Raw genomic sequence first — 12,604 nt, forward strand, 5'->3', positions numbered from 1 at the left:
CAGGAGACGAGCCGCGGACCATGTGACGAAAGCTTCCTCCGCTAACAAAAGCCGGCGCGACCGCAGGAGATGTGCTGCCCTGGCGGCCTTGACTTTGCGCGCGGCCGACCGGACCGTGCTTCCGCTACCTGTTGCAGTTTCATCCAGCTGCTTTTCTGTACCACTCGTACAGCTGGTACCGCGACGCAGAGCGCATTTCGCGTTTAAGCGGCTCCACTGCGTCAGCAACAACACGCACCACTTCCATTCTAGGTGACAAAAGTGGTGGGATAACGATATGAACATATGCAGATGGCGGTAGTATCGCGTACACAATGTACTAGACTACCGGTCATTAAAACTGCTACGCCAAGAGGAAATGCAGATGATATACGGGTATTCATTGGACAAATGTATTATACTAGAACTGACATGTGATTACATTTTCACGCAGTTTGGGTGTATAGATCCTGAGAAATCAGTACCCTGAGCAGCCACCTCTGGCTGTAATAATGGCCTTGATACGCCTGAGCATTGAGTCAAACAGACCTTGGATGTCGTGTACAGGTACAGCTGCCCATGCAGCTTCTACACCATACCACAGTTTATCAGGAGTAGTGACTGGCGTATTGTGACGAGCCAGTTGCTCGGCCACCATTGACCAGACGTTTTCAGTTGGTGAGAGATCTGGAGAAAGTGCTGGCCACTGCAGCAGTCGAACATTTTCTGTATCCAGAAAGGCCCGTCAGGACCTGCAACATGCTGTCGTGCATTATCCTGCTGAAATGTAGGGTTTCGCAGGGATCGAATGAAGGGTAGAGCCACGGGTCGTAACATGTAACGTCCACTGTTCAGAGTGCCGTCAATGCGAACAAGAGCTGACCGAGACGTGAAACCAATGGCACTCCATACCATCACACTGGGTGATGCGACCATCATGATGCAGCAAACAGAACCTGGATTCATCCGAAAAAATGACGTTTTGCCATTTGTGCACCCAGGTTCGTCGTTGAGTACACCATCACAGGCGCTTCTCCCTGTGATGCAGCATCAAAGGTAACCGCAGCCAGGGTCTCCGAGATGAAAGTCCATGCTGCTGCAAACGTCGTCGAACTGTTCGTGCAGATGGTTGTTGTGTTCAAACGTCCCCATCTGTTGACCCAGGGATCGAGACGTGGCTGCACGATCCGTTACAGCCATGCGGATAAGATGCCTGTCATCTCGACTGCTAATGATACGAGGCCGTTGGGATCCAGCAAGGCATTCCGTATTACCCTACTGAACCCACCGATTCCGTATTCTGCTAACAGTCATTGGATCTCGACCAACGCGAGCAGCAATGTCGCGATACGATAAACCGCAGTCGCGATAGGCTACAATCCGATCTTTATCAAAGTCGGAAACACGATGGTAGGCATTTCTCCTCCTTACACGAGGCATCACAACAACGTTTCACCATGCAACGCCGCTCAACTGCTGTTTGTGTTTCAGAAATCGGTAGGAAACTTTCGTCATGTTAGCACGTTGTAGGTGTCGCCACCGGCGCCATCCTTGTGTAAATGCTCTGAAAAGCTAATCATTTGCATATCACAGCATCTTCTCCCTGTCGGTTAAATTTCGCGTCTGTAGCACGTCATCTCCTTGGTGTAGCCATTTTAATGGTCAGTAGTGTATAAAAGCGCAGTGCGCTGGCGGATCTGTCATTTGAACTCAGGTGATTCATGTGAAAACGTTACCGCCGTGATTATCACTGCACGATGAGATATGACAGACTTTGAATGCGGAATGGTCGTTGGAGCTGGACGCGTGGGAAATTCCATTTCGGAAATCATTGCGGAATTCAATATTCCGAGATCCCCAGCGTCAAGGGAGCGCCGTGAATACTAAATTTCAGGCACTACCTCTCGCCACGTACAACGAAGTGACCGTCAACCATCACTTAACGATTGAGTGTAGCGGTGTTTGCGTAGGATTGTCTGTGCTAACAGACAAGCAATACTGCGTGAATTTACCGCAGAAATCAATATCGAACGTACGACAAACGTAATCCGTCAGGACAGTGCTTTGAAATTTTGCAGTAAATGGCTGCGGCAGCAGACGACCGACACGATTACCTTTGCCAACAGCATGACATCGCCTGCAACGCCTCTCCTGGGCTCGTGACCATATCAGTCGGGCCCTAGACGACTTATAAATTGTGGCGTGGTCGGATGATTCCCGATTTCAGTTGGTAGGAGCTGATGGTGGGGTCGAGTGTGGCGCAGACCCCACGAAGCCATGGACCCAAGTTGTCAATAAGGCACTGTACTAGCTGGTAGTAGCTCCATAATGGCGCGGACTGTGTTTACATGGAACAGACTGTGTCCTCTGGTCCTGCTGAATCGATCAATGGTTATGTTCGGCTACGTGGAGAGCATCTGGAGCCTTTCATGGACTTTATGTTCCCAAACAAAGGTGGAATGTGTTTGGCTGACAATGCACCTTGTCACTGGTTCACAACTGTTCGCGACTGGTTTGAGGAATATTCTGGACAATTTGAGCGAATAATTTGGCGATCCATCGGACTTTTATGGGACAAGTTTGGTGTACAAATTGAAGCACCAGCATTCCTTGGACAATTATGGGTGGCTATCGAGGCAGCATAGCTCAATATTTTTGCAAGGACTTCTATTGACTAGTTGAATCCATGCAACGTCGGGTTGCTGCACTATGCCAGGCCAGAGGGGTCTGAGACGATATTAGGAGGTATCTCATGTCTTTTGCCACAGTCCATATAGTAGCTTACGAAGTCTAAATGTAGATATACATATAAATGCATATGGGTGGAATATATGATCTGAGATGTCCGGGATTTGGTTATCGAATATTTATTTATTTATTTTATTTATTTATGCATTTATTTTACCTGGCAAGATTAGGGCCTTCAGGCCCTCTCTTACACCTAACGCGGCATACTCAGATTGAACGAGTTACAGTTTCTACAGAACATTAAGGACATATAACGTATTATACAGGATTGATGTTAAAAAAATAGAAATTATAACAGTAGTACAATGATAATTATAACAATAAAAAAAAGAATTATAACAATCAAGAATAATAATGATAATAATAATAATAATAGTAATGACTATGTATATGAAAGTAAACATACTTTTCTTTTGTGAATGTCAGTCCTATTGTTAGTTGGGAATTTTCTCGTTATGTTCTTGCAGCTTGTGAGTTATTCTCATCGAGCAGAGACATAAGACGATAGAATGGGGTGAAAGAGATATATAAGAGTTAGATAGGTTAGAGGAAGAGAAATAGAATGGTAAAATTCGAAGTTGTGATGGAGAGGAGAAAGAAAGAGATGAGAAGGGCACAACAATGGTGGCTACACCGTCCCTGATATGTAAGTTTTGAGTTCCCTCTTGAATGTTGAGTGGTTCTGGATAAGACGCAGATCACAGGGGAGCGAATAAGCATTAGAACGGAAAAATTACAAGATAAGATGGGATATGCTGAACAGATTATAGAGGGTGTAGGCTGTAGAACTGTACCAAAAAAGAAAAAAAAAAAGCAAGTATCGTTTTATGTCTGGTTGACATGGAGGGTATTAGAGATGGAACTCCTCCTGAGCTGGGAGATGGTGAAGAGTTTGTAACTAGCAAGAGATTACTCGCACCCACAACCGGCGGCGCCACATACCTGCAGCGGGCAACGAGCACACTGCAAGGGGCATGAGACACATCCATCTGCAACATGTCACGTCACGTGTCGTCATACTGTGGTCTCTGGACCAGGATGATGCTGTCCGCAGATCGACAAAAATGCAATAGCGTCTTCTAATCTACAGGCTTACCACATAAGCGGTGGCATAACTCTGCCTGCTGATCCATAGTACTAGCTTGGACTATGGTTGGTTTTCGACTCAGTTTGGATTCTTTGCGTATCTGCAGGCAGCCGCAAGTTTATGTTGTGCGCTTGTTTCTTAGCCTGTGCTGAACTTGTAACTAGTAGTTTTGATTACATGAAGGGAACGGAAGCACTGTTCCTGCAGGTAGTAAGTGGGCCTTGACATTATTCAAGGAATTTTCTAGAGTTCGCCAGGAGTGATGCAGAAAGACAATGAAACTCGTAAGGCTGATTAGCCAAAAGGTGTTTGCTTACGAATGAGTGAATGGAAGTTCTAACACTGCTGCTGCCGTATACGCAACCATTATATCTACCAAGTGAACCAAGGTGGAGAGACTTCCTCCAGTCTGGTAGAAACGAAGGGTGTGTCAGATCTGATGACAGGGAACCGGAGTAAGTCTGAAGAGGGAGAGCTGAGAGGAGTAGCTTACCTGGTGAGTGGGTCGACTAGGAGGGCGACCATGGCGACGGCGAGGATGACACAGGCCAGGTAGATGCCGCTGATCTCGTAGATCTCGGAGTCGGGCGGTCGGTTGAGGTTCTCCGTCTGGCCGGCCACGTTGACGCAGAAGTTGGCGCCGCAGATCTCCTGCGCGTTGGCCGAGCCGTTGCCGCCTCCGCCGTGGGCGCCACTCGATAGAACTGCAAACGAGAAAGGCAGCCTGCATCAGCAACCTCTCCTCCAGACAGTCTGTGTCTACAAGTGCACCAGCACACTGACCGAAAAATTAGTTACTGTCAAAAGACATCGCACTAATACTGCGTAACACTGCCTCTAATCTCTATAATGGCTTCATTTGGGTGCAGAAGAGAGATCGCAAATTTCTTTGCTGCTACACGTTTCGTGCCCAAAACATCCGAAAAAATTGCTTCACGCGTGACTAGGGTTATGCGGACATCATCAGAAACCTCTCTGATGGTGATTCGGCGATTTTCCAGAACCATGTTCTCTGCTTTTTCCACACTGTTGTCAGTAACTGGTGTGCTAGGGCGTCCTGGCCGGTCGTCGTCTTCAACGTCTTCTCGGCCGTCTTTGAAACCTTTATACAACTCGTAAATCCTTGTCTTACTCAAAGTAGATTCGCCAAAAATCACAGCCAACATTTCCAATGAAGTGCTGCACTTTATTCCATTTTAAATCAAAATTTAATGTATATTCTTTGATTCATCTTTTTCGAAAGTAAAGATTCAACGAGCACTCGAAAACACATATAACGTTTTCGACTGTCAACAATAAACTAAATATTGAAAACGGCTGAAAATGCAAGCATGCATGAGGAGGATGTGTAATAAGAAGATAAAAAAAATTCTTGAAAATCGGACGTATAAAGCCCTTTTATCACGCCTCCTACATCACGTATGTTCCTGCATGGTAGCGTCTAATGCTTTATGTAACAAAGAAAAATATCGCAGACTACGTCAGTTGTTCTGTAAAACCTCAATGTCAGTTCATTGTTCCAGGCAATTATGCGCATCATAAACTCAATTTCAACCGTCTTAAAAGTTTTGCGGGCGCACTGTTTCTGCGTTTACGAATAGTCTTCTATCTAGTACATCTTGTTAAGGGTAATCTCAGCTTTTACAAGGTCGGTAAACTGAAAACGTGGTGGGCGGAAAAAAGTACATGAACTGGTTATCTCACTGTAGGGCAAGATGGTCAATGCCTTCACGGAAAAATGTTTTCAGTTGCCTGCGAAACCATGATTGTATCCAAACGAGCACCTCTTCGTCCGAACCACCTCTACGGCCAGGAATGTCTTTCTTCAAGTTTCCGATAAAATGGAAAACGCATAGGGAGAGTTCGGAACGATGTGGAGTATTTTTAACGACTTCCAATTGAAATTTCAGCAGCTTACTCTAAACAAACTCTTACTTGCAAAGTTCCCGGGGTAGAGTCCCGGTTCAGCACAAAAATGGTACAAATGGCTCTGGGCACTATGGGACTCAACTGCTGTGGTCATTAGTCCCCTGGAACTTAGAACTACTTAAACCTAACTAACCTAAGGACATCACACACATCCATGCCCGAGGCAGGATTCGAACCTGCGACCGTAGCAGTCGCACGGTTCCGGACTGTGCGCCTAGAACCGCGAGACCATCGCGGCCGGCCGGTTCAGCACACAGTTTTAATCTATCAGGAAGTTTTAAAACTTTCTTATTCGCCCTTAGGTCAAGCCAACTCCCGCTTAGAACGTCCTTAAAACATTAATTATTTTCTAGTTTTGCAGCGTTGATTTGTGCAGCATAATTCTATGGTATCAGAATACCTTCTCAATTTTTTGGGTACAAGTGAGTTATGTACAAAAATGATAAATTGTATTTCGCTTCTCATGACAAATGTGAAATCTGGAACATACAACCTTTTCAACTTCTATTCTTCAAGACGTGTTACATGATTAAGGTTCTCTTAGTAATTGGCTAAACAATATCATCAACTCGAAGCCACAGCAGTTCTACAGACAGGCATAGAACTCTTATCGACAAGCTGGTAGGCAGTACACAGCAAAGACTGTGATTAAGTGACTGATTAGTCTAACAGTCTTGTTGTTGCGTACATTATTGTAATGCAATGTAGCGTATTGTATATTAATAAAATAAAAAAAGCCTTTGTAAACAAATGGCTCTGAGCACTTTGGGGTTTAACTGCTAAGGTCATCAGTCCCCTAGAACTTAGAACTACTTAAACCTAACTAACCTAGGGACACCACACACATCCAAGCCCGAGGCAGGATTCGAACCTGCGACCGTAGTGGTCGCGCGTTCCAGACTGTAGCGCATAGAACCGCTCGGCCACCCTGGCCGGCGCATAGCTTTGTACAAACGGCAATAACTTCAATAACTTATGCACAGTACATACTTACCTTCTTGGTAACGAGCACATTCGGTACTCAACAGGCCTATTGATACGTTAAGAAGTCCGATCGCAGTGAAGCAGCGAATATTTTAAAGTGTCACGAACAGGAACTGGAAAAAAGTATAGAAACACAGCGAGAAATGCATGCTTGAACATAAATGCAAGCCTGCAGGCTGCGCTGTAGTATTTGACCATGTCGGCACCTGTGCGATGTCATCAATACGTTGCAAGTCAGAACAGTGTTCTGTGTCGGTGTGGGTGAATGATGTCGGAGCCAAGTGAATTCGAATGTCGGCAAATTGTTGGTGCTGTTAAGACGAGTGCTTATGTAACCGAGGTAGCCGAAGTGTTTGGTGGTTCAAAGGCACCTTATCGAACAGTTAAATGACATACAGGAGCCGCGCGGGATTAGGTGAGCGCTCTTAGGCGCTGCAGTCAGGGACTGTGCGGCTGGTCCCGGCGGAGATTCGAGTCCTCCCTCGGGCATGGGTGTGTGTGTTTGTCCTTAGGATAATTTAGGTTAAGTAGTATGTAAGCTTAGGGACTGATGACCTTAACAGTTAAGTCCCATAAGATTTCACACGCGTTTGAACATTTTTTGACATACAGGAAAAGCAGAAAAACAGCATCTGCTTAGTCACAATGGAGGCGAAAGTGTGTGTTGAGCGATCGTGACAGACGTTCATAGCTAAGGATGTCTGCCTGCTTAGCTCAGTGGTCAGCGCGTCTGAGTGCCATGCAGAGGGCCGGGGTTGTAGTCCAGGCCGGGCCGGAGAATTTCACCGTTCAGGGACTGGGTGTTGTGTTTTCATCATCATTATCGACACGCAAGGCGTTAACTGAGAAGACGTGCAACTCGGTGGCCGAGCTTCTCTACGTGGGGACTGGCGGCCATCGATTCGGTAGATCATCGTCATCATCATCATCAGCGTCATCATCATTACCATCATAACAGAGGACTGTGACGGTAAATACGGGGACGACAGCTGCAGAGCTGAAGCTAGCAGTCGCGAACCATGTCAGCACAAAAAGTCTGAAAAGAGTGCCATAGGCAGTGATGCGAATACCCACAACAATAACACGTGGAGCCGAAACCGTGAAACCTCGACTATGGAGCAATAGAAGAAAGTAATTTGGTCGGATAAGTCTTGTTTGTTTCCATCTTATGGCCAAATTTACGTCCCAAGAGTGAAATCTCGCGGTCGTCCGGAGATAACCTGGCCAGCCATATCGTGGCATTTCTTGGACCCCACGGTTACTATGCAAGCTCACATTACTGCCAAGGATTAGGCGATCGTTTAAGTTAACCAGGTCCATCCCATGGTACAATGTTCCCCAGTGGTGATACAGTGTTCCAAGACGACAGGCCATCTGCTGACACAGTTCGTATCGTCCAGGACTGTTTTGCGAGCACGAGGATGAATTGTCACATCATCGCTGCCACTACAGTCACCAGATCTCAATATTATTGAGAATCTGTCATCTACTTCGGAGAGAAGGGCGTATGATCGCTGCCCCCCTCCATCATTGTTACCTGAACTTGCGACTGTTTCGAGGAAGAATAGTTCAAAATGGTTCCAATGGCTCTGGCCACTATGGGACTTAACTTCTGAGGTCATCAGTCCCCTAGAACTTAGACCTACTTAAACCTAACTAAGCTAAGGACATCACACACATCCATGCCCAAGGCAGGATTCGAACCTGCGACCGTAACGGTCGCGCGGTTCCAGGCTGTAGGCCAGCCAGCCCTTAGTGCTCCAGACGTCGACGCACTGTCCGTGTGGATGCTTGTCTTGCTTTTTCCTGACTCAGGTTGCGTGGCATGGTTCTAGGATCCTGTCCTGCACGTCCAGAAGAACAACATGTCACTCCTCTCGGGTGTTAGTCGTGTGGGCCCGTTGAGATCCTGCACTGCGTTGAGTACATTTTGCCTGAACCCGTCCATTCCATATTCAGACGACACAAGATACGAGATGTGTTACTATTTTTTAATTTATGTGAGGGATTGAAAACCTGTTAAGATCTTACATGAAATATTTTTTATTTGGATTGATTACTAGTTTCGGTTAACACTACGGTCATCTTCAGATCTAAGCTATAAAACAGATTTTTTCCTCATGTTAGCAACATATAAAAGCATAGAGAACTGTACGATTTTACACTATTCGTCGACTGTGATGCCATACTCAGAAACAGGACTCGCCTGAAAAGACAGCGTGTCCATCGTTTTTATGGGCACCACTGTCATAGCGCCTCCCTCTGCTGCCGCGTCAGGGAAAACCGTAACAATAATAGTCGTGCTGACCGCCCTTAGTGGTTCAAATGGCTCTGAGCACTATGGGACTTAACTACTGAGGTCATCAGTCCCCTAGAACTTAGACCTACGTAAACCTAACTAACCTAAGGACGTCACACACATCCATGCCCACGGCAGGATTCGAATCTGCGACCGTAGCGGTCGCACGTTTCCAGACTCTAGAGCCTAGAACCGCTCGGTCACTCTGGCCGGCGGAAGAATAGTATAAAATTCACTTGATGACCAAACAGGATCTGTATTTATCCATTCTGAGACGACTGGGACATGTTTTGAATTCCAACAGTTTTCCCACTTCTTATTGGGCATGTAATGTGTGGTGTTTTCGGTGTTTCCCTGTTTTTGACCGCCCCCTTCAAGTGAGCTGAAGAGCCCGTGGAGGGTGGGGTGTGAAGGGAACACCTTGGCGCGTATTTGTAAGCGGGCCGTCGGGGCCGCTCGTCAGAGTTATGAGGCCGGCCTTGGCAGCGGCCGCGTGTGGGGCTGTTAGCGCGAGCAGCAGAGCGTGCCGGCTGCCGGCTGCTGCTTGCCTTACGAGCCGAGCCGGCGGTACATCAGACGAGCCCAGCATCGCGGCAGGCGCCGAGCACGAGCCCGTTCACTGCCTACCTAGCGCGGCTCCCAGCTGCCCTGCCATTGACAGGTATTCCTGAATGGAGTAACGGGCCCATTGATCACAGCAAGCTTCCTTGCGTTGCCAATCAAACATAATACATCGATGGAAAAAAGCGCATTACCAAGGAGGAGTGCGACGTGAGTGAAAGTTGGTAAATGATGTCTATTGAAATTTCGCGTCAGCGGCATAAGAGGTGAGCTATTACTGCCACTTGCCTCTAGGAGGCTGCAAATCAGATTTCATTAAGTAACGCTGTAACGGTCGTGAGCGTTAGTTACCTTTGAGATTGGACGTGGTGAGTTGATATTAGTGATGAATACTTTTAAGGGAACAAAGACGCCTTTATCAGCACCTCAACGAGTTTGAGCGAGCTCACTTAATAGGTCTATGAGAAGATTGAGTTTATTTTGCGATACTGCAGAAAGACTTGGCAGGAATGCAGCCACTGCACATGATTACTGGCAGCGGTGGTCTCCAGAACGCACAGTCGAATGAGGACCGGGCTCTGGACAGCGACGAGGCTCAACCGAGAGGGATGACCATCGTGTTCGGCGTGCGACTCTGGCGCATCGTACTGCATCTGAATCAGCCATCTGAGCAGTAGTTGGCACAATAGTGACACAACGAACTGCTACAAATCGGTTACTTCTAAGACAGCTCCGAGGCAGATGCCCTGTAACGTGCATTTCAATGATCCCAAACTACCACAATTTGCGACTTCAGTGGTGTCAAGCGCGAGCTCATTAGACAGTAGGGTGAAGGTCTGTTGTATTGTCTGATGGGGGCTGGTTCTGCCTCAGTGCCAGTGATGGCCGTATGTTGGTTAGAGCCGGCAGGAGTAACCATGCGGTTCTAGGCGCTACAGTCTGGAACCGAGCGACCGCTATGGTCGCAGGTTCGAATCCTGCCTCGGGCATGGATGTGTGTGATGTCCTTAGGTTAGTTATGTTTAGTTAGTTCTAAGTTCTAGGCGACTGATGACCTCAGAAGATAAGTCCCATAGTGCTCAGAGCCATTTTTTTTGTTGGTTAGACGGACGCCAGTTGTTGGGCTGGAACCAGCCTGTCTGCGTGCATTGTGACACATTGCCTGTCTGCGACACATTGGACCTACACCTGGAGTTACGGTCTGCGTTAGATTTCGTATAACAGCAGGAACACTCTGTTATCCCACGCAGCCTGACTGCAAATTTGTTCGCCAATCTGGTGAATCGACTTTTTGTGGTGCCGTTCATGAACAGCATTCCAAAGGGTGTTTTTCAACAGGATAACGCTCGCCCACATATCGTTGTTGTAACCCACCATGCCATACAAAGTGTCGACAAATTGCCTTGGCCTGCTCTATCACCACATCTGTCTCCGATCTTACACACATGGGACATCATAGGACGACAACTCCAGTGTCATCCACAAACAGCATTAACTGTAGCTGTACTGACCGACCAAATGCGATAGATACGGAACTTCATCCCTCGAACTGTCATCCGGCACCTGTACAGTATGCTCGTTTGTATGCTTCCGTTAAACATTCTGGCTATTACACCTGTTATTAATGTACCAGCATTTCACATTTGCAATGGCTTACTTCGGGTTTACATTAACCTCTGATCTGGCCATGTTAAACGCTTAAATACGTTACCTTGACAAATGTATTCCAGAAATTTCATTTCTGTACATTAATTACTTTTTGGTTCAAAAATGGCTCTGAGCACTATGCGACTTAACTTCTGATGTCATCAGTCGCCTAAAACTTAGAACTAATTAAACCTAACTAACCTAAGGACATCACACATATCCATGCCCGAGGTAGGATTCCAACCTGCGACCGAAGCGGTCGCTCAGCTCCAAACTGTAGTGCCTAGAACCGCACGGCCACTCCGGCCGGCTTTACTTTTTGGTATTGGGATTTTTTCGAGCACTGTAGATTTCTTTAATCTGCTGACCGAAGTGATGCAGTGATAATACACTGAACTCTGATTCGAGAACATGACCATCTAGATTTGAGTTTATCGTGGTGCCCCCTCGATTGCTTAAGCCAAACGCTGGGATGGTTTCTTTTGAAAAGAAGAGGCTGATTTCGTGCCACATTCGGAGCTGATGCTCCATCTGTAATGATCTCAGTCAACGAGACGTTAAATCCTAATCTTCCTTACTTCAGTGCTTGAAGAAATAAAGCAAGCAGCTACTTCCGTGAACTTCTATTATACCAAGGCACGTTTTTGACTTAGCCTTCTTTTTATTTGTTGATAGTTTCATTGCCTCTGCATCGAGGGGAGGGCTCGCAGGAGTCGTATTACTGTTCTTCAGCCAAGTGGTGTTAAAAAATGTGCAAGCACACTATCTGATCAAAATTACCCGGACCTCCGTACGTAATATCGAATTGAGCTCTAGATATTACGAGAGGCGTAACCGCCAGTATAAAAGGAGGCATGGTGTACTGTGTTGTCAGTAGAGAAGCAGTAATAGCTGAACCTGTCGGCCAGATCTCATTGCCCGCGCGGAATGGCCGCGCGGTTCGAGGCGCCATGTCACTGATTGCGCGGCCCCTCCCGCCGGAGGTTCGAGTCTTCCCTCGGGCATGGGTGAGTGTGTGTCGTTCTTAGCATAAGTTAGTTTAAGTAGCGTGTAAGTCTAGGGACCTATGACTTCAGCAGTCCCTTAGGAATTCACACACATTCGAACATTTTTGAGATCTGATTGATTTCGAACATGGACTAGTCATTGCATATCACCTCAGTAACAAAGCCATCAGGGACGCTTCAGCCCTTCTAAAGCTAATCCAAGTAAACTGTTAGCGATATGATTGTGAAGTGGAAACGTGAACGAACAACCACAGGTAGACCAGGACCGTATATTTTTGCGGCGCTTGAGATGGTGTAAAAAGCGGGTCCGCTGAGTAGTGAAAGACGTTAAACAAATGATTTGGAGTGATGAATCACGCTGTA

The 12,604-nt window shown here is 46.7% G+C and overlaps 2 protein-coding genes across 2 annotated transcripts in view; one reads left to right on the top strand and one right to left on the bottom strand.

Moving 5' to 3' along the window:
- The window catches only part of LOC126266861 (CREB-regulated transcription coactivator 1-like), a 674,669-nt gene that overhangs the window by 467,212 nt on the left and 194,853 nt on the right, over positions 1 to 12,604 (top strand). The gene's annotated exons all lie outside the window — the stretch shown is intronic.
- LOC126266862 (UNC93-like protein) overlaps positions 1 to 12,604 on the bottom strand; it is a 224,995-nt gene that overhangs the window by 44,062 nt on the left and 168,329 nt on the right. Inside the window, exon 4 of the mRNA XM_049971484.1 lies at positions 4,308 to 4,518. Coding sequence (XP_049827441.1) covers positions 4,308 to 4,518 — 211 coding nt within the window. The remainder of the gene's footprint in view (positions 1 to 4,307; positions 4,519 to 12,604) is intronic.

Source organism: Schistocerca gregaria, chromosome 4 (genome assembly GCF_023897955.1).
Source record: "Schistocerca gregaria isolate iqSchGreg1 chromosome 4, iqSchGreg1.2, whole genome shotgun sequence".
Classification (NCBI taxonomy): domain Eukaryota; kingdom Metazoa; phylum Arthropoda; class Insecta; order Orthoptera; family Acrididae; genus Schistocerca; species Schistocerca gregaria.